The 27,627-nt window shown below is 41.5% G+C and overlaps 1 protein-coding gene across 3 annotated transcripts in view; it reads left to right on the top strand.

The window, feature by feature from the left end:
- taf1c (TATA-box binding protein associated factor, RNA polymerase I subunit C) overlaps positions 1-27,627 on the top strand; it is a 51,723-nt gene that overhangs the window by 6,918 nt on the left and 17,178 nt on the right. For 2 of the 3 annotated variants that reach the window (XM_043687063.2, XM_087989684.1), the window contains exons 3-9: positions 8,273-8,382; positions 8,825-8,920; positions 9,368-9,438; positions 10,072-10,319; positions 17,692-17,820; positions 18,654-18,771; positions 21,909-21,980. In XM_043687063.2, coding sequence (XP_043542998.2) covers positions 8,273-8,382; positions 8,825-8,920; positions 9,368-9,438; positions 10,072-10,319; positions 17,692-17,820; positions 18,654-18,771; positions 21,909-21,980 — 844 coding nt within the window. Of the gene's footprint in view, positions 1-4,405; positions 4,533-8,272; positions 8,383-8,824; positions 8,921-9,367; positions 9,439-10,071; positions 10,320-17,691; positions 17,821-18,653; positions 18,772-21,908; positions 21,981-27,627 lie in introns of all 3 variants that reach the window. The other variant, XM_043687082.2, reaches the window with a different exon arrangement.

The raw sequence follows: 27,627 nt of genomic DNA, 5'->3' as shown, positions 1-27,627 counted from the left end.
ATCTGCTACCTACTCACCCACTGCACCAACAAGTGTGTGTGTTTTTTGGTGTTCTAAACTGTTCTTCTCTGTTTATAAGTCTACCATGTTTTGCATCTTTTGCAAACTTTAAATTGTTCTCTGCACACCAAGATGATAGATATCAAGAAAAGCAGGGGTCCCAATACTAACCCCTGGGGAGCTCCATTACAAACCTTTCTCCATCCCAAAAAATATCTGTTGACCATTATTCCAGGCTTCCTATCACTCATCCAGATTTGCATCTACGTTGCTGTTGACCCCTTTATGCCTTGTCCTACAACTTTCCTCACAGGTTTGTTGTGTACCAAACACTTGCTGAAAGTCCATGTACTCCACATCAATGGCATTACCTGTTTGAACATTACTACCTCTTCAAATTCTGCAATAACTTTAGCTAAACATGATTTCTGCCTTAGAAACCCATGCTGATTCTTTTTTTTCAGAACCCATGACACTCCTGTTTATTGTTTTAAAAATTACCCACACTACTGCCTAACTGCGGTAGTGCTTATTTTATTATTTTTTCCCCAGCACCCATGTTGTGTGTGTGCAGGTTTGAGACACCGTGAAAGACACAAGGTATACAAATCTTTATTCAGTTTCCACCACCAGGAAGAAAAGAAACACCCAAGTGGTCAGTGACAAGCAGTGCCCTTCACATCAAAGGGCAATGCTGCGTGGTCAAACAGTGAAGGGGAGGGCAGGGATTAAATCAAATTAGAGTTGGAGGGGGAAATAATGCACTCCACTCCCTGCGGTGCCCACGTCTCCCTGAACAGCTCAAGGGTGTTGGTGGACACCGCATGCTCCTTCTCCAGAGACACCCGAGCTCTAACGTAACCGTGGAAGAAGGGCAGGCAGTCAGCTCTAACGGCTCCCTCCACGACCCGCTGCCTGGACCTGTTTATGGCCAGTTTGACCAGGCTCAGGAGCAGACCCACGAGGAGGTCTTCAGACTTGCCGTCACCCCTCTGTACCAGGTGCCCGAAGATCAGGAGCGTGGGACTGAAGTGCAATCAAAAACAGAGAAGGAGGTTTTTAAGAAAATCAAAAAGGGAGTTCAAACGCCCACACCCCATATATACATGGTCTAAGGAAAATATTTTAACCTAATTTTCTAACCAACCTGTTCAGAGATATTATTACACAACCCTGGAGTAGGTGAGATTTGAACCCAGGCTCTTTGTCCACAAACAGGGACATACCACTGCACCACAAGAAGGCCCTTCATGCTGATTCTTCCTAATCAACCCATCTTTTTCCATGTAACTATTAATTCTATCTTAAATAATTGTCTTCAGAAGCTTCCTATCACTGAAGTTAAACTGACTGGACTGTAATTACTGGGTGAAAACAATGACTGCAGATGCTGGAAACCAGATTCTGGATTAGTGGTGCTGGAAGAGCACAGCAGTTCAGGCAGCATCCCCTTCTTTAGAGACCGCAATTTCCCTTCCCACGTGGTTAAAGATGCCCTCCAACGCATCTCGTCTACATCCCGCACCTCCGCCCTCAGACCCCACCCCTCCAACCGTAACAAGGACAGAACGCCCCTGGTGCTCACCTTCCACCCTACCAACCTTTGCATAAACCAAATCATCCGCCGACATTTCCGCCACCTCCAAACAGACCCCACCACCAGGGATATATTTCCCTCCCCACCCGTTTCCGCCTTCCGCAAAGACCGTTTCCTCTGTGACTACCTGGTCAGGTCCACGCGCCCCCCCCCCTACAACCCACTCTCCCATCCTGGCACTTTCCCCTGCCACCGCAGGAACTGTAAAACCTGTGCCCACACCTCCTCCCTCACCTCTATCCAAGGCCCTAAAGGAGCCTTCCACATCCATCAAAGTTTTACTTGCAGATCCACTAATATCATTTATTGTATCCGTTGCTCCCGATGCGGTCACCTCTACATTGGGGAGACTGGGCGCCTCCTAGCAGAGCGCTTTAGCGAACATCTCTGGGACACCCGCACCAATCAACCACATCGCCCCGTGGCCCAACATTTCAACTCTCCCCCCACCACCCCACCTTGCCGAGGACATGGAGGTCCTGGGCCTCCTTCACTGCCGCTCCTTCACCACCAGACTGGAGGAAGAACGCCTCATCTTCCGCCTCGGAACACTTCAACCCCAGGGCATCAATGTGGACTTCAACAGTTTCCTGATTTCCCCTTCCCCCACCTCACCCTAGTTCTAAACTTCCAGCTCAGCACTGTCCCCATGACTTGTCTGGACTTGTCCTACCTGCCTATCTCCTTTTTCACCTATCCACTCCACCCTCTCCTCCCTGACCTAACACCTTCATCCTCTCCCCCACTCACCCATTGTACTCTATGCTACTTTCTCCCCACCCTCCTCTAGCTTATATCTCCACGCTCCAGGCTCACTGCCTTTATTCCTGATGAAGGGCTTTTGCCCGAAACGTCGATTTCGAAGCTCCTTGGATGCTGCCTGAACTGCTGTGCTCTTCCAGCACCACTAATCCAGAATGTAATTACTGGGCTCATCCTTACAGCCATATTCAAGAAAGCTTATAATGTTTGCAATGTTCCAATCTGACAACTCCCCCCAAATCTAGGGAAGACAGAGATTGTGTTCGGTGTCCCTGCAATTTTCACACTCACTTCCTTCTAACTGTCAGATGCATCTCATCGGTCCAGGTACCTTGTTAACTTGAAGTACCGACAGTCAGTCTAATACTTTTGCCCTATCAATTTGGAACCCTTCTAGTGACTGTCATCATGGTCTGGGTAGGTTCTTCTGATTAAGTAAAGGCAAACATAAAGTATTCGTTTAACACGTCAACTGTAGACTTTGTCTTGAGGTGTAAATCCTCATTTTGGTTCCTCATTGACTGTACTTCTCCTTTGACCTTTTAATTGTTTATACGCCTATAGAAGGCTTGGGGCACCCCTGTATGTTGGCTGACAGTCCTTTCTCATACCACCAATACTCAATAGCAGCAACGTGTATTCACCAACTCAGTGACTAGTAATCTACAGTCATCTAAGTTAGAGTTTTCCAAATATTCACAATCTGAGTGAAGGTATTTCCTCTCACCCCAGTTCTAAATTGATAACCGTTTTATTCTGAGATTACGATTCCTAATTTTATATTTTCCAGCCAGGGAAACGACCTCTGATATTTCCACTTTTTCGTTTGTTTCAGTGGATGTCCCATATTTAAACAGGCCATTTCTATTGAACTCTTGCTTACAGGACAACCTATACATTCCTGGAAAAAATAACATAAATGTTTGTTTCCCCTTTGTTACAACTGTATCCTTCCTTAAGAATAGACACTAAAGATTGTTTACAATCCTTCAAGGAGGAGAAAGTGAGGATGCAGATGCTGGAGATCAGAGTCAAGAGTGTGGTGCTGGAAAAGCACAGCAGGTCAAGCAGCATCCAAGGAGCAGGAGACTCGACGTTTTGGGCATAAGCCCTTTCTAGGGAGCTTATGCCCGAAACATCGATTCTCCTGCTCCTCGGCTGCTACCTGACCTGCTGTGCTTTTCCAACACCACACTCTGAACTACAATCCCTCAAGCCCCATATAATTGCAGCAAGACTTTATTGCAGAGCCTTCCATATAAAACTAAGGATCTTATTTCTTCTTAATTCCTTACTGTACTTCTGTTAATTTTCAACAATTCATATGCAAAGACACACAATCTATCTTTTTCCAAAAATATTCACAACATTTCAAATGTATATTCAAAACATTTCAAGTTGAGCAAAGCGCAGTAAAATTAAAAAATTTTCCCTACAATATGTTGCAAACAGATGCCTCAATACAGTTGCCGCACAATAGATATTTACAATATATTTTCCATGTGATGCATCTAACCTGACTGATTCTATACATTATACTATAACTGAAAGGCCTTGAACTGTTATTTCCTCAATGCACCTCTATGGCAGCTGCCCCAAGTTCTTCTGGGTCCCTTAACACGTGAATGTTGGAATGTGCCAGTCTGCAACACTTGGATATGGACTGCTCCTTGCACTGGAAGGCTAGCAAGTTTTAAACTGACCAAAGAGCATCTTTCACTGAGTTGATGACTCTATGGCTGTACATACTGTTTGTCTCAGTGCACATTCTGGGAACAGCATCATTGTCCTGCTTGTGATGAAGCTTGATCAAACCACTGCATCCCTGCAGGAGACCTTCTTTATAGAGGCATTTTCCATCTAATGGGATCTTCCCTATTTCAGCCACCCTGAAGGTGGTTTGTGAAGTGGAAGGGCCTTTCTCACCACCGGCCAGCTATTTCTTGCTGATTGTTTGAAAAATCTGGAGATGAGGCATTTTGCCAAAAGATTTTGAGTCATCTCGAGAAACCATCAAACAGAATTTACTATCTCCTTTTCCTGCAGGGCCTCAGATGTTATATGCAGACCACTCCATGATGAGCTTGTGGTTAGAAGTACATTTCTTTGGAAAGACCAGATAGCTATGGTGAAACAAAAACTAGACGTGAGCAGTGCTCCCTGTCCATTTGGGGTAAGATCCTGGTCATCGGGTGCAAGTTGTTCTTTGTGTTGCCGTACACGGCGTTATCTTCGTCATACCCGCTGCTGTGCTGTGACGATTGCTTGAGTAGTAATCTTCATTGTCCATACATTGAAAATGGACTTTATTCACAGAAACACGATATACAATTCTATTAAGAGTTGAAAAAATGTACCCAACACTGCTTTTATCCTGACAGTCACCTTTGTATGTGGCTGCTTCAATCTGTGCAGAGACCCATAATATGGAATGAATAAGCTTCAATACTTACCAAGACTCAGCTGTTTCTGGTGTTGCAAAGATGGGTGTGATCATGTTTCTGTGAATTGATCAAGTCAGCAATGTATGACCAATGTAGATAGAGTGTGGCACTGGGAAAAACACAGCAAGCCAGGCAGCGTCTGAGAAGCAGGAGAGTTGACATTTCAGGCAGTACCCTTCATCAGGGCTCCTGCTTGAAATAACGACTCCTGCTCCTTAGATTCCCCCTGATGTGGTTTTTCCAGTGCTACACTCATCTACTCTGACTCGCTAGCATCAGCAGTCCTCACTATATCTCAATGTACCAACCAGTGCCTCATGGAAGAGCTAGTGTAGTAAACCACACAAATCAAATATTTGCCAGTGCCTTACCCACCAAAAAATTATCTTTTTGATTTCTCTTGTTCCTATCAAAGTAGGTGACAAAACACTGCCATGTTATACTCCATTTGCCACCATCTTGATCTTTAGATCTTCTTCAGAGCTTACTTTCCCAGCAATCTTGGATAAATTACACTTGGACTGCTCATGTAAGTCATTGGCATAGATTGTAAAAAGAAGAGAGAGTTCCATTGATGTAGCACTTTCGATAACCGCTGTATATTCCAATGTCCTTTGCAGTCAATTAAGTACTTTTTGAAGTGCAGATGTTGTTGTAATATAGAAACATGGCAGGTAATTTGTGCTCAGCTAATCCCAGTGACAGCAATTTAGGAATAAGACCATACAAAATGGGAGTAGGAGTAGGCTATTTGACCCCTCGAACTTGCTCTGCCACTCAGTAGGATCATGGCTGCTTTGACACTCCTCATGTCCACTTTCCTGTCCACTTTCCCATAATCCTTGATTCACCTGCTGATCAAGAATCTAAATCAGCTTCAACTATACACAAGAACACTTCTCCCACAGGTCTCTGGGGCAAGGAATTCCAAAGACTCTGCCTCATTGCAGTCTTAAATTAGTGCTCTTTAATTCTGCGACTTTGCCTTTTGGGGGAGTGTAGAATTAGAATGCAATCACCTCTCATTCTTCTCAACTCTAGTGAGTAGAGTGCCAACCTGTTGAACTTTTGCTTGTAATCCCTTCATACTGGAGATCATAATGACCTGATTCTGTTTTGTGATGTCGATAGAGGGATCAATATTGGCCAGAACACTGGGGATAACTCCCTCATTCTTATGAAAATGTTCCATGACATTATTTCAAATATGTACCTGAGAGGGTAGACAGAACCTTGGCATCATTCTTTTCTTAAAATTTGCACCTCTAAAGGTGCAATGTTGCCTCTGTACTGCGCTGAAGTGACACCTTTCCTCTGTTCAGGGAACACTACTTAAACCCACAGCTGCCAACTGAGTCATGGTTAACACCCAATAATTTAGACCGAAGTACCAATCTTTGAAGCATTCCACTAATTACTGTCTGTATTCTGTAAGCAGCTCATTTGTTCCTATGTTGTTTTCTGTCTATTGACCAGTCTTCGAAGAATGCAAGTACATTGCCCCAAATCCCAGAAACCCTAACTTTGCATAATAACCTATTGTTGGTAAATGACTTTTGAAAATCCAAATATACAACATCCACTGATTCTCCATTATCTACCCACTTTATACACTTTAAAAAACTTCAAATTTTCTTTCATAAAAGTGTGTTCACTCTACATGATCCAAGTTCACCAGATAATAGGGAAGGCAAATAGATGGCCTTTATTTGAAAGAGATTGGAGTATAAAATAGGGAGATGTTGCTAAAGCTCTAGGCAGAGAGACCTGGATTACCATGAATAATTTTAGTCCCTTTATCTAAGGAAAGATTGGAGGCAGTCCAGAGAAACTTCACCAGGTTGATTCTAGGTTAGGAGGGATTGACTTAGGAGGAGAGATGAGTAGGTTGGACTTGTAGTCATTAGAATTTTGAATAATGGAAGTGACCTCGAAACATACATGGTAGTTGCAGAAAGGTTGTATCCCCTGTGGAAGAGTCTAGCACCAGAGTGCATAATTTCAGAGTAAGCGGTCAACCATGAAAGCAGAGATGGAACATAGAACAGTCCAGGACTGGAATAGGCCATTTGGCCCGTTGTGTTTGTGCTGGCCATGATGCCATTTTAAACTAATCCCATCTGCACACATTTTCTGCATCCCTCTATTCTCTGCCTGATCATGTGTCTGTCTAAATGCCTCAAACGTTGCTATCGTACTTGCTTCAACCACTTTCTCTGGATGCGTGTTTTAGACAGGTACAGCTTCTGTTTAAAAAGAAAGCTTTCTCTCTTTCACCCTAAAGCCTAGTATTTTACATTACCACCCTGGGAAAAGACACCGACTATCCACCCTATCCATTCCTCTCATAATTTTATATACATCTATCAGGTCGCCCCTCAACCTCTGATCCTGTCAGATCTTGGGATCGAGCCCATCAGGCCCTGGGGGCTTATCTACTTCAATATTTTTCGAGACATCTAACACCACTACTTCCTTAATATTGACATGCCCTAGAATCTCAACCTACCTCTCCCTAATCTTACCAAGATGAGAAATTTTTTTCTCTCAGAGGATAGTCAATCTGGAATTCTCTACCACAGAGCACAGTCAGAGCTGGGTCAGTAGCAATCTGTCTGTCTCAACCTTGATTATACTTAATCTGTAAGAGAATTAAGTGAAATTGGGGATAAGATGGTAAAGTGGAGCTGAGGATTGATAGATGAGCCATGATCTCATGAATGGTAGAACAGATTCAATGGCTAAAAGGCCAGTTTCTGGTCCTACATCATATTGTCCCTTTCCTGTCTCAGTCGAAGCAAAACGCTCAGCGACACAGTATAGTTTTACCTCCTTCATTTTTATTCTGGGCCCTGAAGGGAGAGAGAACGATCGCCCACGTGCACAGAGAACAGGAGTTCTTTGTCTTCTCTTAATGAGTAATATAGTCACTTGCAGGGAGGAGCATCCAGGTAAGGCAATATACATATTCATTGGGTGGCCACTACAATCAGCGAGTGTCAATAGTAAAGATTAAGCCATCTGTTGTTACACAATGAATAGCTCGCTTTTCACCTTGTTAAATGACTTTACATGCTGAATGCTTCTTGATCTTGTTAAATGGTTTTGCATAATGAATGCTTTTCCACCTTGTCAGCCCACTACCTGTCCCTCCAGCACCTCATTGTTTATTATGAGTTCTTAACTGATCTGACCTTTTGTTTCACAAAACTCAAAACTTAACTCTTTCCCTACCTGCTCATACCCTGTGCACATTCTCAGTATGGTCTTATTATCATTTTGCTATCCATGAAATAAGCATTGTTAGTTAAACAAAAAGTAGTTTTAAATGCTCTATTACTTTTTAAATTCCAATTTCCTTTTAAAGATATTTTGTTCATGTAGTGACCTCTGATGGAAAGTCTAATTTCTGTATGTATTTTTTCCTGTTGTTTATTCTGAAACTCTATATTTTCTCTTTCCACTTAAGTTTGCAAGTTTCAGCCAACAAGCCTGGAAGATCTAACTTATACTGGGAGGCTAATGACAACTGGAGGAAGGGATGAAATGACAATGGGTGCACTTAATTTCACGCTACAGGTATGTTGCATGAAACGTTTTATTTTATGTTGAGATATAGTTCAGAAATTGAAGAACAATTTTCTATAATTCATTATAAAAACCATGATTCTCTACGACCCTTCATTCTCATGATAATTGACCAGTGATAGTCTGTGTTAAATCTACACCTGTTTCAATTTCTATTAATAAAGGCTATATGGATCTTTTTGTGATCAATGGCTTCATTATTTGGTTTGAGTTATGATGCATTCATATCACAAAATTTGATATTCCATTCTATTAAAATGAATTAGTTTGTTTATTTACTGGAATGTGGTGTAATAGTTGCAACATGTTAAAGGAATGGCATGTAAAACAATCTATAAACTAGTTGATGAGCAGGAGAGGTATAACAATTTGAGTTGCTTCTATTATGCAAATTTGTTTATCCTCTGTCAACTTGCTTTTCATAATTTTGAAGATGGCTAATTTCTTTCTTGATCACCGTAATGATGCCTTCAGTTCAATGGGCAAACTTCTAGAGGAGAACTTCTATTTTGGAGAATATCCCCTCAGGGTAAGGATTGGTTTTGTTTTTTGTAAAGTGATTACAAGAATTTAATAAAATTATAACAATTTCATGATGAACAAAATGAATTGTATGATTTATTTTTGTTCCTGCTGTACTTACACAAGGTTGTAAGTCTGAAAGTATGTATTTGGCTATTAGGCAAGAACAGATTGGTGAGGATTGGGAAGCCCATTGATCTGACCAAACCTTGAACCTACGTCAGTTAAATACTGTAGGCTTTAATACTATGACCAGTCTGGCTCTGTGGTTTGACTAGTTTCGGCATTTCAGCCTCTGTAGCCTACATCTCTTGTTATTCTTCAGCTATCTTGGTGTTATGGACCACACCAAATTTGAACAGCTTTAGTCTGTTAGACCTTATATGTTTAATATAGTAAGTATAGAGAGCTTGGATATTAAATACTTTTGTCATCACAATGTTCTTCTTTCAAGGGAAAAGCAAGACAGACCACAATAAATGTAAGCCATCTGAGGGCGTTCACAGAGCAAGTAAAGCAAAATGAGTAAGTGGCACTAGAATTTATATCCTGTTCAGTATACATGTTGTAAAAAAAATTAAAATTTTCCCATCCCCCAGTCTTCAGGATATATACCACATTTTACTGGTTCTGGAGAAGGGTCACAAGACCTGAAATATTAACTTTTCTCTGCACAGATACTACTAGACCTGAGTTTCTTCAGGAATTTCTGTTTTTGATACATATTGTAATGTTGGTTTCTAGAAAAAAAGATCCCTTGCCAGATATGCTGAATGATTTGCCCAGGTTACATTTTACTGATGTCATCAAATTCATTTTAACAAAATACAGAGTAATGTAAAAAGTAAACATGCCGTATACATTAGCTCTAAATGACAGCCTTTGAGTATTGAATATTTTAGGTATGTATGAACATTTAAGTTGCATTTGCTGAGTTATAGGATTAGATTTTCTAAATATAAAAATCAATATTCAGAATGGCCTTTGATCTAGGTTCTTTTAAGAATTCACCAAAGTTGTTTGAAAAGTAATATATGGTTAAGTATAATTGTAACATTGTATTGCTTGTCCTACTGCATGTAAATATTAGGACCTGCAAAAATGTATAGGTGACTATATTTCACATTCTTCTGTTTATGCACTTCATAATTTTTATAGGTGCCCACTTTCTTGTAGAAGTATGCAAGCAAGACTTTTAAATACTTTGTTGCGGGAGTGTATTTTTGATATTCCACCAAGCTTGTTGGCAGAAAACATTCATGAAGAAATGAAGATTCAAAGAAACAAACTTCTGTTTGATCAGTCTGCCACTGGTGGTGCTCTGGTATACTGTCCTTTCTCCAAAGAAGCCAGTTTAGAAGAAGGATGCCTGATCTATCCTGGCAGCGAGTCCATGAGTATACTGAGTATCCTTTGGGTAAACATCATTTGTTTTTGATAGTTTGTTGGGGATTGCATTTTATGCATTTCTTAACACAAATCCATACCACATTTGAGGCAACCTAGTTATCTTTCACCACTTCACCCAATGCTTCCACAGTCATAATTCGGAGATGCCGGTGTTGGACTGGGTGTACAAAGTTAAAAATCACACAACACCAGGTTATAGTCCAACAGGTTTAATTGGAAGCACACTAGCTTTTGGAGCGACGCTCCTTCATCAGGTGATTGTGGAGGGCTCGATCGTAACACAGAATACGATCGAGCCCTCCACAATCACCTGATGAAGGAGCGTCGCTCCGAAAGCTAGTGTGCTTCCAATTAAACCTGTTGGACTATAACCTGGTGTTGTGTGATTTTTAACTTTCCACAGTCATTAGTAGTGAAATATATTTAAATATTTTCTTAATGAGAGCAATATACTCAAAACTCCAATGACTTGCTACCTAAAGGAACAAAAGTGGAATGTGCGTGGGAATGAGCTCCTCTCCAAGCTACAGGCCATTCTGCAACTATACCACTGTTTTTCTTTTGCTGCTAGTCAAAATCCTGGCTCTCCCTTCTCACAGGCACTGTGGGTATACCTACAGCACCTGGATTGCAGAGGTTTAAGAAGGTGGCTTACCGTCTCCTTTTCAAGTTGGAAAGTACAATAAATGCTGCCCTCGCAAGGAAGACTCCTATCCTGTGAATAATTCCTTATTGTAAAATGACTTTTCCTCACATGGGTAAGCTTTTTTTTTTGAGGCTGTACACATAAATAGAAACTGTCCACATTGCATTTGAAAGCAAGCACTGAAAGTTCTGTTAAAGTTGGAATCTGAGTTTTCTTAGTTCCATGCCAGCAGGACTCTAGCATTTAATATTAGGAACACAAGCTGACACTTCTATTCCTGTTCTTTTTGAGCTTGTTTTACCAATACTGGGATCATGACTGATCCTTTGTACAACTACACTTCTTTATTAAAAGAGAGCTCGCTTTTATTGTTTGCTATCACATGATAGATATTTTTGTGCTATTCTGCAGAAATGTTTGATAATGAGGATTTTTATAAATATTGAATGATCTTTGTTTTAGTTCCCACATTTTTACATTTTGGAAGATACTGAAATGACCCTTGATTAAAATGTGAAGAATATTAATGTTAATGATCCACCATAAATAAAGTACTAAGCAATCTATTAATCCATCTCTTAAGTTGATAAGTAGCTTCTGCCCATCATGTTTAGCAAGTCTCTTGTTCCTCCTTGTGTGTACAAGTGATAAACAGATCCTGGTTCTGATATATAAAGATAGTAAAATAACAGTAACAACGTGTTTTTATAGTGCCTTTAACAAAGTAAAGCCCCAAGTTCCTTCAGAGGAATGTTATCAAACAAAATTTGGCACCAAGCCGCACCGTGGCATATAAGATTAGATGGTCAGAAGCTTTGTCTAGAAGTTAAATTTTAAAAGTGGCTTAAAGTATGAAAGCAAGGTATACAGAAAGAGAACTTTATTGATTTTATTGTTGTCACATGTACCGTGATAGTGAAATATGATGTTTTGCATGCAGTACAGGCAGATTGTACCTTTATAAAATGCATCAGGGCAGCAGAATACAGGTTGTTCTGCTATAACATGAATTTGAGGGTTTCTAAGGTGCAAACTTTTAAAGTGTGTGTTGGCTGTAGCATAGCCAACTTTAAATGTGATTTGTATAATGCGATTTTTGTATAACACAGAGCTGCTCAGGAATGCAGCTACTGCGTAATAGCAGAACTACCTGTATAGTACTACAGCTGGAAGAAGGTGCAGAGAGAGAAAGCAATCAGAATTAACATTTGAGACGTCAAAAGTGATAACTGTGGGAAAGAAGCTATTCTTGAATCTATACGTACATGTATTCAATCTTTTATATCATCTGCCCGATGCAAGAGGGTGCGAGAGTACAACTGGGGTGCGAGGGGGTCTTTGATTATGTTGGTTGCTTTCCCAAGGCAGTGGGAAGTATTGATGGAGTCAATGGATGGGCAGCTGGTTTCCGTGATGGACTGGGCTCTCTGTAGTTTCTTGTAGTCCTGGGAAGAGCACATGCCATGTCACACTGTTACATCCAGATAGGATACTTTCTATGGTGCATCTATAAAAATTTGTAAGAGTCCATGACGACATGCTGAATTTCCTTAGCCTCCTGAGGAAGTAGAGACTTTGTGTTTTCTTGATCATCACATCGATGTTGGTGGACCAGGGCAGATTGTTAGTGATCATCATTCCTAGGAACTTGACGTTTGTGACCATCTCCACCTTAGCACCGTTCATGCAGACAGGGACATGCTCTCAACACCTCTTCCTGAAGTGAGTGGTTTTGCTGCTGATGATGAAGAGATTGCTGTCCTTATACTATGCTGTTGAGCACTCACTCTCTTTCCTGTATTCTGTCTTGTCATTGTTTGAGATCCAACCTACAATGGTAGTGTCATCAGCAAACTTGTAAATGGAGTTGGTGCAGAATTTGGCCACACAGTCATGTATGTATAAAGTGTATAATAGGGGGATGAGTATGCAGTCTTGCAAGGCATGGTGTTGGGTATTACGTGCTATCGCCTGTTCTTACTGATTGTGGCCTATAGGTCAGGATGTCAACGATCCAGTTACAGAGTGGGGAGCCAAGACCTAAGTCTTGGGAGTTTAGAGATGATAGCGAGTTTTGAGAAGGTTTGTAGCTCAGGTTGAGGTTCTGGACGTAAGTTTGCTTGCTGAGCTGGAAGGTTTATTTTCAGACGTTTCGTCACCATACTAGGTAACATCATCAGTGAGCCTCCGGTGAAGCACTGGTGGTTTGGCCAGCTTTTTATTTACGTGTTTAGGTTTCCATGGGTTGGTGATGTCATTTCCCATGGTGATGACATTTCCTGTTCTTTTTCTCAGGAGGTGGTAAAGGGGATCCACGTCAATGTGTTTCAATGTAGATCAAACACACTGATTTGGATCCCATTTACCACCCCCTGAGAAAACTAGTAGGAGCTGACATCACCACAGGAAATGACATCACCAACCCAAGGAAACCTAAACACATAAGTAAAAAGCGGATCATACCACCAATGCTCCTCCGGAAGCTCACTGATGATGTTACCTAGTATGGTGATGAAACATCTGAAAGCAAACCTTCCAGCTCAGTGAGCAAATTTACATACAGTTTAGAGATGGGTTTGTTTGGGATCATGATGTTTAAGGTGGAGCAGTGAGGTTTTTCCAGAGCTTGGCCCTGTCAGCAACTGAAGATACAGTTTTAGAGATTAAAACTGGGGATGCTAAAGAAGCCAAAATTGGAAAAATGCAGAGATTCTGCAAGTGTGGGCCTGGAGGAGTTTAAGCAGGTAATGAAGAGGGTAGTCCTGATGAAGAGCTTATGCTTGAAATGTCAACTCTGCTGCTTCTCAGATGCTACCTGACTAGCTGTGCTTTTCAGAGCCACACTTTTTGACTCTGATCTGCAGTCCTCACTTTCTTCTCGCCCTGGAAGGTTTGTAATGCAAATTTTAAAATCAGTACATTGCTTAACTGGGTGACTATGTGCATCACTGAACACACTTGTAATAAGTGACTTAGTATGCATTACCAGTCAGACAGCAGAGTTTTTAATTATCTTAAATTTATGGAAGTTAAAACATTTGAGGATGTCAAGGTGAGCAATGGGATAGTCATGTCTGGGGGAAGTAGCAAAACGATTTGAAGCAAATGAGCTCAGGTTGGGGTGAGTCAGGTGATGTTATAGAAATGACACTTAGCAATGGGTCCCAGTTTGATTTTTGGTTCACCTCCAGACAGTTGTCAGGGAGAGGGCTCAAGTCTGTAAGGAATGGAATTGGTGATGTGGCTCAAAGACTATGATTTCAGTGTTTCAGTGTGTTTAGTTCTGGTCACCGAATTATAAGAAGGATGTGGAAGCTTTGAAAAGAGTGCAGAGGAGATTTACTAGGATGTTGCCTGGTATGGAAGGAATGTCTTATGAGGAAAGGCTGAGGGCAATGAGGCTGTTCTCATTAGAGAGAAGAAGATTGAGAGGTGACTTACTAGAGACATACAAGATAATCAGAGGGTTAGATAGGGTGGACAGGGAGAGCCGTTTTCCAAGTATGGGGACGGCAAACACGAGAGAACACAACTTTAAAGTGAGGGGAGATAGGTATAAGACAGATGTCAGAGGTAGTTTCTTTACTCAGAGTAGTAAGGGTATGGAATGCTTTGCCTGCATCGGTAGTAGATTCGCCAAGTTTAAGTGCATTTAAGTCGTCATTGGACAGGCATATGGACGTACATGGAATAGTGTAGGTGGGATGGGCTTCAGATTAGTATGACAGGGCGGCGCAACATCGAGGGCTGAAAGGCTGTAATGTTCTATGTTTCCAACACATAGTTCATATGCACTGTGGCTATATTGAGCAGTTCTCCATCTGGAAGGGGCACATGTTTATGGGGGCCTTCTTGGGTCTAATGGCTGTCAAGCTCCTTCCCTGTTGCTGAATCTGCACAAAGTTTGAGAAGTGAAGAGTGTTGTATTTCTGGCTTAGAAACATATGCTAGGCGGCACGGTGGCACAGTGGTTAGCACTGCTGCCTCACAGTGCCAGAGACCCGGGTTCAATTCCCGCCTCAGCCGACTGACTGTGTGGAGTTTGCACATTCTCTCCATGTCTGCGCGGGTTTCCTCCGGGTGCTCCGGTTTCCTCCCACTCCGAGCTAAATTGCCTGTAGTGTTAAGTGAAGGGGTAAATGTAGGAGAATGTGGTCTGGGTGGGTTGCGCTTCGGCAGGTCGGTGTGGACTTGTTGGGCTGAAGTGTTTCCACACTGTAAGTAATTAATCTAATCTAATCTGCTGGATTTAAAATTTTCCAGTGGGGTGACAGAGGCAAAATGAAAAGTGAGAGGCCAGTTTACTCTCATGCCTGCTGTCTCAGCATGGCAAATTGAGCACCAGATGGCCAAGTATTGGTGCAAATGAGTTCTGGACCATTTGAGTGCTAAAGTCAAATATCATGAAGGAGACATTGTGCTGTGTGCAACAGCTAAGTCATGACCTTAAATTTAAAGGCCCCTGCTCTTCATCTCTCCTCTCCTGTCAGTGTCAAGATAATAAATGAGTAATGTAAAAAACCATATTACCATTGTCACTTTCACTAGCAAACACGAAGTCTTCTACGTATAGCCATTGCCCCATAGCAAGGCCTTTGTGCCCTCATACTGGCATAAATCTCTCTGAAGTATTTTCTCATTCGGTTGCAAAATAATGGAGGGAGTAGTAAAAAGTGAAATGCAGTTGGGTCATTAATATGTTCAATAGATTGTTGTTTCAAAATAGCAGATGGACCTCTGATTTTCACACCTGCTTGTCTTGTAATTTAAAGAGACTGGTGCAGTGACATTGTATTAATGATTCGATGCCATCACATCATTGCACGTGGGCCAATTCATAAAAGATATCACAAACAAGGCCTTCAGTCCACACAAACATTTAAAACAACTAGGGATGTGGCGAGAGTGCAGGAAATTGGTTTTGAAGTGGAAGACCAATCATTATCAAATTGAATGGTGGAGCAGGCTCAACGGTAGTGTTCCTTCTAGTTATCTACCTGTTGCATGGGCTACTAAGGCCTGGGTGTGGTAGTGACTTCCAGAATCTGAAGCCAGTGTTCTGATCGATGTGCTGATGTTGACCGCCATTGATTGGGACCAGGCCAGACCCCCTCAAAACATTTCAAGAAGGTAGCCCAGAACTTAACTTTTCCAGTTGTTTTGAGCAGGTATACAATGGATACTGCAGGAGTGATGCAGCTGGTCAAAACCCTTTGTTTTTAAACAAAACAGAATTCATTTACAGAGTACGGAATGAAACACTAACAAAAGAGAACAGAATACAGAATAACATAACCTCTCTGAAAACCCAACAGACTACCCCAACTTGCTATTCCAAATTTCTGCAACAATTTCCTTTTAATAGAGCAGTAAATCTGTTATCCTTAATTGATATGGCCTACATTTGACTCCAGACCCACTACAATGTGTTGAACCGTTAATTACCCTCTGAAATGACCTGGCAAGCTGCTTAGGTCAAGGGCAATTGGGATGTCCAATAAATCTCAGCCTAGCTAGTAACGCCATTTTCCATGAATGAATTAATAAAAATTTAGATTATGATAGCTTCAGAGCCCTTCCAAGTTTTTAATTTAAATGCAATGAGCATCTCTGCCTTCACCAACTTATGGATCAACTAGTTCCAGGTACCCTGTACTGATTGGGTGAGAAAAATTCTGTTCAATTTCCTTCTGTTTATCATCAGTCACTCTGCTAACAGATGGAGGGAAAAGAGTATTACATTGACCCAAACTGCTGATCCTTTCACTTCATGATGAATCAAATTGCAGGAGATCTGCTAACAAATGCATATTAAGTTGAGCTTCAAGATAGACAAGAATGCCCCTGTGTAACTCAGATTGCCTACACATGTGCTGTATGTCAGAACAAAATCCTAAATGGAAACAGTAAATATGTGAAAAATCTCTTTCTTTCTTTTTTCTCCACATCTTAGTGCTTTGACCTTGTATCGGTCCAAACATCCACTGCTGCAGGTGAATTCTTTGTAGACCGGCATCTGTGCCAGGGTGATTGCCCTTCCCAGCAGGATTAGCTTCCTCTGAGCTCCGTGATTTCACTCTTGTGTGACCTACCTCCATTACAACTGGTTGGATTGGTCATATGACCATCTTGCACAAGTTTGGCTAATCCGGATTTACCGGTAGAGAACTTTGACTTATCATTGACAGAATTCTGTTGGATTTGATTTCCTACTGGTTGGCAACTCCGAGACAACCAGAAAGTTGCGCTGTATGAATTTAACTCACCATAATGTCACTATGTTCAGCTTTGTTTGTTTTAAGCAAAAATACGCTTTAATTCAGAGGTTCTTGCTTCTTCACTTGGAAACCTTGACAGCTAAAATTTGGGAGAGATTTGTAACTAGTTTTTAATATGTCAGTACAACAAGTGAGTTGCTTGTATTATTTCTATTTAATTAGTAGTTTTTGTTTACTTGAAATTAGGTACATTTTTCTGAACTTTCTGAAGTTCTGTTCAGAACTGAGACATTAAGTCTGTTAGTATGAGGTGAACAGAAAGTTGCAGAGTGACTGTTGTAAATTTTGAACAAGTATCACACAAAACAAAAATAGAATGTTTTACCTTTATTTTTCTAAGACTCTGTGGCTTTAGACGACCAATGATGCATGAACAGAAAGTATGGAATTGCGAAAAAGCTATAATTTCTCAATATGTTAAGTTCCTTAATATGCCTCTATCAGACTTTCACAAAATCAAGTTGGGTCTTGATGAACATAAAATGCCCAAATTGAATGTGAAATTTAAACCAATGAAATTTAAACTAAATGGTAGAATCCATCAAATAGATTCCAGTGCTGTTGAAGAAGAAGGTAACTGTTGATGCAAGCTACTGAGATCTGCAACATTGCTTATCACATCAAATGTAAATAGAAACAACTCGTATTTGTATAGCAGCTCATGATGACCTTAAACATTTCACATTAAGGGAGTCATTCTTCAAATCCAGGGCTTTGGTTTGAGGCAGCCAATTAAAGCACAACTAAATTAAAAAAGAATAATGCAATTAATATTTTTGAAATATTGTTCCAGTGCTGGCTGAGGAGTAAATGTTGGCAAAGGTATTAGAAACCCTCCTGTTTTTCTTTCAATAGTGCAATAGTGTCATTGTAGTTCATCTGAGAGTCTCCAGAAATATCTCATCTGAAACGCACTATCCATGCAGTACAGCACTCCTTTCGTACCGCATTGAAGTATTAGCCTTTATTATCACTTTAGAATGGGTTTTGTCATAGCGATAAATGATGAGGACTAATTCAGCAGGAATGTACTTTTATTGACTTATTTCCACCTTTTGGGAGTTCTGGGCCAATGCCACAGAAAAAAAGCCAATGCCTGTTCACATTTGTATTTAATTTTTATTCAAATGCATATTTTCAAAATACTCCACCTAGCTACTTCCTTTAATTGTCCATACACTTATAACAGGGCAAAACCATTTCCTCCCATTCAGCTTGTGCTCTAGACTAAGGTGATTGACAGGCACAGAGGTATGTTACTGTTGAATGTCAGTAAATCTACTGGATAATGAAGGATAATTGTCTGCATCAGTCAGAGTTTATTTTTCAGTTTTAAAACTTTGTGCTTTAATTTACTTAGTCTGTTACTACCTCATTTTTATTCTCCAATCTTTTCTGAATGACAGTTTTTATAGGGGTTCGGTCTGACTATCATTGCGGAGTGTGGAAGCTTTCCCAGGATGTGAATCCATCTATTCTACAGGTAGTTCAGGTGGATAATATTGCTACTTGCATCAATGTCAGGTAAAAGATTATGTTCTGAATGCTTTATTTAGTAAAATCATCCTGCTGCTAAAAATGTCAATATTTTGATGTAGGCACTCATATACAAAATATGCTATGTAAAGCTATCATGTCAAGAAAATTAGTTTTCCTATTGTTAGGTGACACTGTAGTACATGAGATTAGAACTATTTTCTAGTCTACAAGATGAACGCCACTACAAAGTGATGAGAGATAGAGGTAGTTGGACCTGAACATTCTGAAGTTTTGAAGAATGAGCGTGTTCCTGTGGTTGAAGAATCTTAAAACATGTGCACAGCCTCAGGATAAGGAGTCGATTATTCAGGACTAAATTTGGAAAAATGTTTGATGTCTGATTACCAGTCTTTAAGGACTAAAGGCCTGTGCTTTTATTTTTCAGATTTAAAAAGGGGAAAGTAAGTGGCATGATAGAAGAAAATCAATCTAAAATATTTGGCCTGAGCTTTCACCATGACAAAACTTTTGGGCTTGATCACCCTGATGTTTTAATCTAGGCAATTCTGACTTGTTGTCAGCCTGACCACCCATGGATTAAAAATCTGATGTCCAGGCAACCAATTTTTAAAGGTTGGTTTGCAGTATCAGAATTCTTTCACCTCTGGGCACCCGATCTGGGAGAAAATAACCAAGCCATTATTTTTTCTTAGCTGATAGACAGTAATAGATTCAAACTAGTAAAACATGAAGACGTGAAATTGTTTTCCAAGAATAATAGGGCAGTTATGGTTAGATTATATTGCTTACAGTGTGGAAACAGGCCCTTTGGCCCAAAAGCGACCCTCCGAATGGTAGGGGATTTTAACTTTCCAAACAAGGACTGGGACTGCCGTAGTGTTAAGGGTTTAGATGGAGAGGAATTTGTTAAGTTTGTTCAACAAAATTTTCTGATTCAGTATGTGGATGTATCGACTAGAGAAGGTGCAAAATTTGACCTACTCTTGGGAAATAGTGCAGGGCAGGTGACTGGTGTCAGTGGGGGAGTGCTTTGGGGCCAGCGTTAGTTTTAAAATTCTGTTAGTTTAAAAATAGTGATGGAGAAGGATAGACGATTGAAAAGTTGAATTTTTAAATTGGAGGTAGGCCTATTTTGACAGTGTTAGGCAAAACCTTTCACAAGCTGACTGGGGGCAGATGTTCGCAGGTAAAGAGACAGCTAGAAAATGGGAAGCCATCAGAAGTGAAATAACAAGAGTCCAGAGACAGTATATTCCTGTTGGGGTGAAAAGAAGAACTGGTAGGGTAGGGAATGCTGGATGACTAGAGAAATTGAGCGTTTGGTTAAGAAAAAGAAGAAAGCATATGTCAGGTATCGACAGGAGAGATCGAGTGAATCCTTAGAGTATCAAGGCAGTAGGAGTATACTTAAGAGGGAAATCAGGAAGGCAAAAAGGGGACATGAGATAGCTTTGGCAAATAGGGTTAAGGAGAATACAAAGGGTTTTTAGAAATACATTAAGGACAAAAGGATAACTAGGGAGAGAATAAGGCCCCTCAAAGATCAACAAGGCGGCCTTTGTGTGGAGCTGCAGGAGATGGGGGAGACACTAAACGAGTATTTTGCGTCAGTGTTTACTGTGGAGAAGGACATGGAAGATATAGAATGTAGGGAAATACATGGTGACATCTTAAAAACTGTCCATATTACAGAGAGGAACCCTAGAACTCTGTGGGAGGCTAGGGAAGTGATTGCTGGGCCTATTGCTGAGATATTTGTATCATCGATAGTCACGGGTGAGGTGTCAGAAGACTGGAGGTTGGCTGACGTGGTACCACTATATAAGAAAGGTGGTAAGCACAAGCCAGGGAACTATAGACCAGTGAGCCTGATGTCAGTGGTGGGCATGTTGTTGGGGAGAATCCTGAGGGACAGGAGTTACATGTATTTGGAAAGGCACGGACTGATTAGGGATAGTCAACATGGCTTTATGAGTGGGAAATCATGTCTCACAAAGTTGATTAAGTTTTTTGAGGAAGTAAAGAGTATTGATGAGGGCAGAGAGGTTAGCACTGAAAAGTAGTGGACCTCGTAGCACTCTACTGGTCACAGGCCTCCAGTTTGAGAAACAACCCTCCACCATTGCCCTTATCTTCTATATTGGACCCAGTTCTGTATCCCTGTATTCCATGAGATCTAATCTTGCTGAAGTCCATATAGATCACATCTACTGCTCTGCCCTCATCAATCCTCTTTGTAATTACTTCAAAAAACTCAATCGAGTTTGTGAGACATGATTTCCCACACACAGAGCCACGTTGACTATCCCTAATCAGTCCTTGCCTTTCCAAATACATGTAACTCCTGTCCCTCAGGATTCCCTCCAACAACCTGCCCACCACCGACGTCAGGCTCACTGGTCTATAGTTCCCTGGCTTGTCTTTACCACCTTTCTTAAACAGTGGCACCACGTTAGCCAACCTCTAGTCTTCTGGCACCTCACCTGTGACTACCGATGATGCAAATATCTCAGTAAGCAGCCCGGCAATCACTTCCCTCGCTTCCTACAGAGTTCTAGGGTATACCTGATTAGGTCCTGGGGATTTATCCACTTTTATTTGTTTCAGGACATTCAGCCTGTTGTGCGACTAAAATAAAGAACTGTTTATAAGTAATGCATGATAACTTGTCTAGTCCAGAATTTCCAAATCTGGCATTTTATTGAAAGGACCCCATACACTTCACTTAATTGTTCTGACTGTGGTATAGCTCAGGAACATATGGTCTCACATGACCTTCAGAATGAGGGTAGAAGATGGCAGGTGATGGAGTGGATATTCTTGATGTCACAAGGAATTAAGGGCTACGGGGAGAATGCGGGTAAGTGGAGTTGAAATGCCCATCAGCCAGGATTGAATGGCGGAGTGGACTCGATGGGCCAAATAGCCTTACTTCCACTCCTATGTCTTATGGTCTTATGTTGACTGTTAATATGAAAAAACTCAAAACATGGTTACCAAGCCATTCCACTTCTCTCTCCAACCCTGGTAGTTTGTTTCTCCATCTCTCACTTTTTTAGTTCCAAATATTGTGAACTGGAGAGGTTGTAGTGTAAAAGTTTTTTTTTAAAAAAAACCACGTACTGAAATAGTTTTGCTGTAATCTGTCCTTTTTATCTCAGTCCTCATGTTCCTGGAGAGCTGGTGATTGCCAGTGAGTGTGGAACTGCGTACCTCTGGACTTTAGACAAAGGGTAAGATGCAACTGAGCTTTCAAAAGTCTTTCACGGGTGAAGATGAATTTGTATAAAGATTCTTATGTGGGATGTGTTTGTTACTGGTGAGGCTGGCATTTGTTGCCCATCCCTGTTTGCTCTCCAGATCATTTGAGAGGGCAGTTAAGAGTCAGCCATATTTTTGTGGTTCTGGAGTTACATGTTTGCCAGCCTTGGTAAGGGTGGCAGATTTGCTTCCCTAAAGAACATTGGTGAACTACATGGGTTTTTACAACAATTGACAATTCCATATTCCTCATGTTATTGAATTCAAATTTCACTATTTGCTGTGATTGGATTCAAACCCATGTGTCCAGTGCATGAGCCTGGGCTCTTGATTCCTAGTCTAGTAACATTACCAGATGGCACTACCTTCCTTCTGAATGTTGATGTGGAAGAGCTGGTGTTTGACTGGGTTGGACAAACTTTAAAAATTCACACAATACCTGGTTATAGTTGAACAGGTTTATTTGGAAGCACTAGCATTTGAGCACTGCTCCTTCTTCCAACTAAACCTGTTTGACTATGACCTGGTGTTGTGTGATTTTTAACTTTGTCCCTTCTGAATAATAGTCTTGATCAAAATGCTAAACACAGCAAAACTTTCTTTGAGTTGCAGTTACAGTATATTTTCTTACTGTACTTCTCTATCAAGTGGTGATATATCAAGCTAAATGTTTACCAATCAAAAGCATTTTTGCAGTAAATACCAAGCAGTTAGTTAATCCTAGCGTTTGACTATCTTGGTCTCTTTTAAGTACCTATAGTGGGTAGGAGTGAAACACAATGTTGGCTACTGAGAAGTTGTACAGAAAGGGTTATTGGAAAGCAAGATTTAATTCTCTATTTGGGTTATGATCTAACGATATCACTTCTTTAAAGCATCTGTTTTAATTTGCCAGACGTTCTGTATTTTGAGCAACAATGATCTGATCTTAACAATATTTGCATAAATCAAAAATCAGAATTCAGTTTCTCTTTGCATCATATGTTTCCTTTTCTTAATTTTCCTATCTAATGCTTCTATTATAAAGATGGTGAACATACTCTTCTTTTATAAGAGGGATTTAAGAAGGATTTTACTGCATGCCCTTATAAAAGGGATATGTCTTTGTTTTGTCATTTTTGTTAAAGAAAGTTGTACCAGTGGCTATCTATTGAATCTTTAAAAATATTTAATTTAACCTGATGCCGATGGATGGGAGGTCTCGTGGCTCAGTGGTAATGCGCCTGCCTCTGAGGCAGACATCCAAGTTCAAGTCCTGCTCCAAGACTTGCTGACCATGGAAAGGGTATTCACAACGCAGTCAAGCAAGTTGATAATTAATCTGCTAAATCATCCAACATGCCCATACTGGCATTAAAGCTGGAGAGATTCTGATAAGTAATGCTTGATATGGAGTGGTACCCATTCAAGTTATAACAACTATTCTATAAAACAGAGAGAGATGCCTACCAAAACCTAAACTATGGAACAAAGCTTGAAGGAGAATGCAGCCCAACCCTCAATGTTCATGCCACATCTTCTGGCGCCGTCCCTAGTTGACCTTGAGACGGTGATGATAAACTGAATTCTTGAACTGCTGCGGTCCATGTGCTGTAGATAGACCCACAATACCCTTACAGAGGGAATTTCAGGCTTTGGACCCAGTGACAGTGAAGAAACAGCTATGTATTTCTAAGTCATGATAGGGAGTGGCTTAGAACATAGAATATTACAGCGCAGTACAGGCCCTTCAGCCCTTGATGTTGTGCCAAACTGTGGAACCAATCTGAAGCCCATCTATTCTACATGATTTCATTTTTATCCATATGTCTAAAACATCGAACAGTACAGCACAGAAAAAGGCCCTTCAGCCCACGATGTTGTGCCGACCATTGATCCTCAAATTTCTGTGACCATATGCATGTCCAGCAGTCTCTTAAATGTCCCCAGTGACCTTGCTTCCACAACTGCTGTGGCAACGCATTCCATGCTCTCACAACTGTGTAAAGAACCCGCTTCTGACATCCCCTTTATACTTTCCTCCAACCAGCTTAAAACTATGACCCCTCGTGTTAACCATTTCTGCCCTGGGAAATAGTCTCTGGCTATCGACTCTACCTGTGCCTCTCATTATCTTGTATACCTCGGTTAGGTTCCCTCTCCTCCTCCTCTTCTCCAATGAAAACGTCCGAGCTCAGTCAACCTCTCTTCATAAGATAAGCCCTCCAGTCCAGGCAGCATCCTGGTAAACCTCCTCTGAACCCTCTCCAAAGCATCCATATCTTTCCTATAATAGGGCGACCAGAACTGGACGCAGTATTCCAAGTGCGGTCTAACCAAAGTTTTATAGAGCTGCAACAAGACTCTTAAACTCAATCCCCCTGTTAGTGAAAGCCAAAACACCATATGCTTTCTTAACAACCCTGTCCACTTGGGTGGCCATTTTAAGGGATCTATGTACCTGCACACCAAGATCCCTCTGTTCCTCCACACTGCCAAGAATCCTATCCTTAATCCTGTACTCAGCTTTCAAATTCAACCTTCCAAAATGCATCACCTCACATTTATCCAGGTTGAACACCATCTGCCACCTCTCAGCCCATCTCTGCATCCTGTCAATGTCCCGCTGCAGCCTACTACAGCCCTCTATACCCTCAACGACACCTCCAACCTTTGTGTCATCTGCAAACTCGCTGACCCATCCAAGTCATTAATAAAAATTACAAACAGTAGAGGCCCAAGGACAGAGCCCTGTGGAACACCACTCACCACTGACTTCCAGGCAGAATATTTTCCTTCTACTACCACATGCTGTCTTCTGTTGGCCAGCCAATTCTGTATCCAGAAAGCTAAGTTCCCCTGTATCCCATTCCTCCTGACCTTCTGACTGAGCCTACCATGGGGAACCTTATCAAATGCCTTGCTGAAGTCCATATACACCACATCCACAGCTCGACCTTCATCAACTTTTCTAGTCACATCCTACAAGAACTCGATAAGGTTTGTGAGGCATGACCTGCCCCTCACAAAACCATGTTGACTGCATTTAATCAAGCAATGGTCTTCCAGATGGTCATAAATCCTATCCCTCAGAATCCTTTCTAACACCTTGCAGTTAGGGGAGACTTACTGGTCTGTAATTGCCGGGGATTTCCCTATTTCCTTTCTTGAAGAGAGGAATTACATTTGCCTCTCTCCAGTCCTCAGGTATGACTCCAGTGGAGAGCGAGGATGCAAAGATCTTCGCAAGTGGCGAAGCAATTGCATTTCTCGTTTCCCAAAGCAGCCGAGGACAAATCTGATCGGGGCCTGGCGACTTGTCAATCTTAATGTTTGACAAAATTTTCAGCACATCAGCTTCCTCTATCTCTATCCATTCCAGCATGCACACCTGTTCTTCAAATGTTTCATTCATTACAAAGTTCATTTCTTTCGTAAAGACAGAAGCAAAAAACTCATTTAGGGCTTCCCCTACCTCCTCAGACTCCACACACAAGTTCCCTATACTATCCCTGATCGGCCCTACTCTTTCTTTGACCATTCTCTTATTCCTCACATAAGTGTAAAATGCCTTTGTGTTCCCCCTGATCTGTTCTACCAAGCCTTTCTCGTGCTCCTTTAGGGCTCTCCTCAGACCATTTTTGAGCTCCTTCCTCGCCTGCCTGTAATCCTCTAGAGCTGAGCTTGACCTTAGCTTCCTTCACCTTATGTAAGCTACCTTCTTCCTTTTGACGGGAAGCTTTACCGCTCTCATCATCCAAGGTTCCTTTATCTTACCCCTTCTTGCCTATCTCAAAGGGACATATTTATTCATCACTTACGATAACTGTTCCTTAAACAGTCTCCACATGTCTAGTGCCTTTACCATGGAACAATTACTCCCATTCCATGCTTCCTAACTCATGTCTAATCGTATCATAGTTTCCTCTTCCCCAATTAAATATCCTCCCATTTTGCCTAATCCTCTCCTTCTCCATAGCTATGTAGAATGTGAGGCAGTTGTGATCACTATCTCCAAAACGCTCTCCCACCACAAGATCTGATACCTGTCCTGGCTCGTATCCGAACACAAAGTCTAGAATGGCCTCTCCCCTCGTCGGCCTGTCAACGTACTGAGTTAGGAAACCCTCCTGAACACACCTTGCAAAAACAGCTCCAGTGATCATTTAAATGCCCTTAAAGTTGGCAAGTCTACTACTGTTGCAGGCAGTGCGTTCCACATCTCTACTACTCTGAGTAAAGAATCTACCTCTGACATCTGTCCTGTATCTATCACCACTCAATTTAAAGCTATGTCCTGTTGTGCGAGCCATCACCATCAGAGGAAAAAGACTCTCACTGTCCACTTTATCTAACTCTTTGATTATCTTGTATGTCTTAATTAAGTCACTCTCAACCTTCTTCTCTCTAATGCAAACAGCCTCAATTCCCTCAGCTTTTCCTCATAAGACCTTCCCTCCATTCCAGACAATGTCCTAGTAAGTCACCTCTGAGCCCTTTCCAGAGCTTCCACATCCTTCCTATAATGCGGTGACCAGAACTGTCCTCAGTACTCCAAGTTCGGCCGCACTAGAGTTTTGTACAGCAGCAGTGGACCTCGTGGCTCCAAAACTCAATCCCTTTACCAAAAAAAAGCTAACACACCCATATGCCTTCTTAACAACCCTATCAACCTGTGTGGCAACTTTCAGCGATCTATATACATGGACAGAGATCGCTCTGATCATCTACACTACCATTAGCCCAGTACTCTTTATTCTAGTTGCATCTTCCAAAGTGAATCACCTCACACTTTTCCATATTAAGCTCCATTTGCCACCTCTCAGCTCTGCAGTTTTCTATGTTCTTCTGTAACCTGCAACATCCTTCAGTACTATCCATAACTCCACCGATCTTAGCGTCATCTGCAAATTTACTAACCCATCCTTCTCCACTCTCATCTAGGTCATTTAGAAAAATGACAAACAGCAGTGGCCCCAAAACAGATTCTTGCAGTACACCACTAGTAACGGAACTCCAGGATGAACATTTCCCATCAACCACCACCCTATCTTCTTTCAGCTATCTAACTTCTTATCCAAACTGCTAAATCACCCTCAATCCCATGTCTCTGTATTTTGTGGCAATAGTCTACCATGGGGAATCTTATTGAAACTCTTACTGAAAACCATATACACCACATCACCTGGATCATCTCTGACACCTCCCTCCCCTTCCTGGACCCCTCCATCTCCATTAATGACAACCGACTTGACACTGACAATTTTTACAAACCCACCTGGATTACACCTCTTCCAAACGGACCCCACCACCAGGGATATATTTCCCTCCCCACCCATTTCCGCTTTCCGCAAAGACCGTTTCCTCCGTGACTACCTGGTCAGGTCCATGCCCCCCAACAGCCCACCCTCCCTTCCTGGCACCCTCCCCTGCCACGTAGGAATTGTAAAACCTGCGCCCACACCACCTCTCTCCCCTCCATCTAAGGCCCTAAAGGAGCCTTCCATATCCATTAAAGTTTTACCTGCACATCCACCAATATTATTTATTGCTCCCAATGCAGTCTCCTCTACATTGGGGAGACTGGACTCCTCTAGCAGACCGCTTTAGGGAACATCTCCGCACCAATCAACCCCACCG

This window comes from Chiloscyllium plagiosum, unplaced genomic scaffold, assembly GCF_037043375.1.
Source record: "Chiloscyllium plagiosum isolate Xiang-an unplaced genomic scaffold, Cpla_swu_hap1 HiC_scaffold_1, whole genome shotgun sequence".
In the NCBI taxonomy this organism is placed as follows: Eukaryota; Metazoa; Chordata; class Chondrichthyes; order Orectolobiformes; family Hemiscylliidae; genus Chiloscyllium; species Chiloscyllium plagiosum.
Note: the sequence above shows the minus strand (reverse complement) of the source record. Positions and strands in the feature narration are given on the sequence as shown.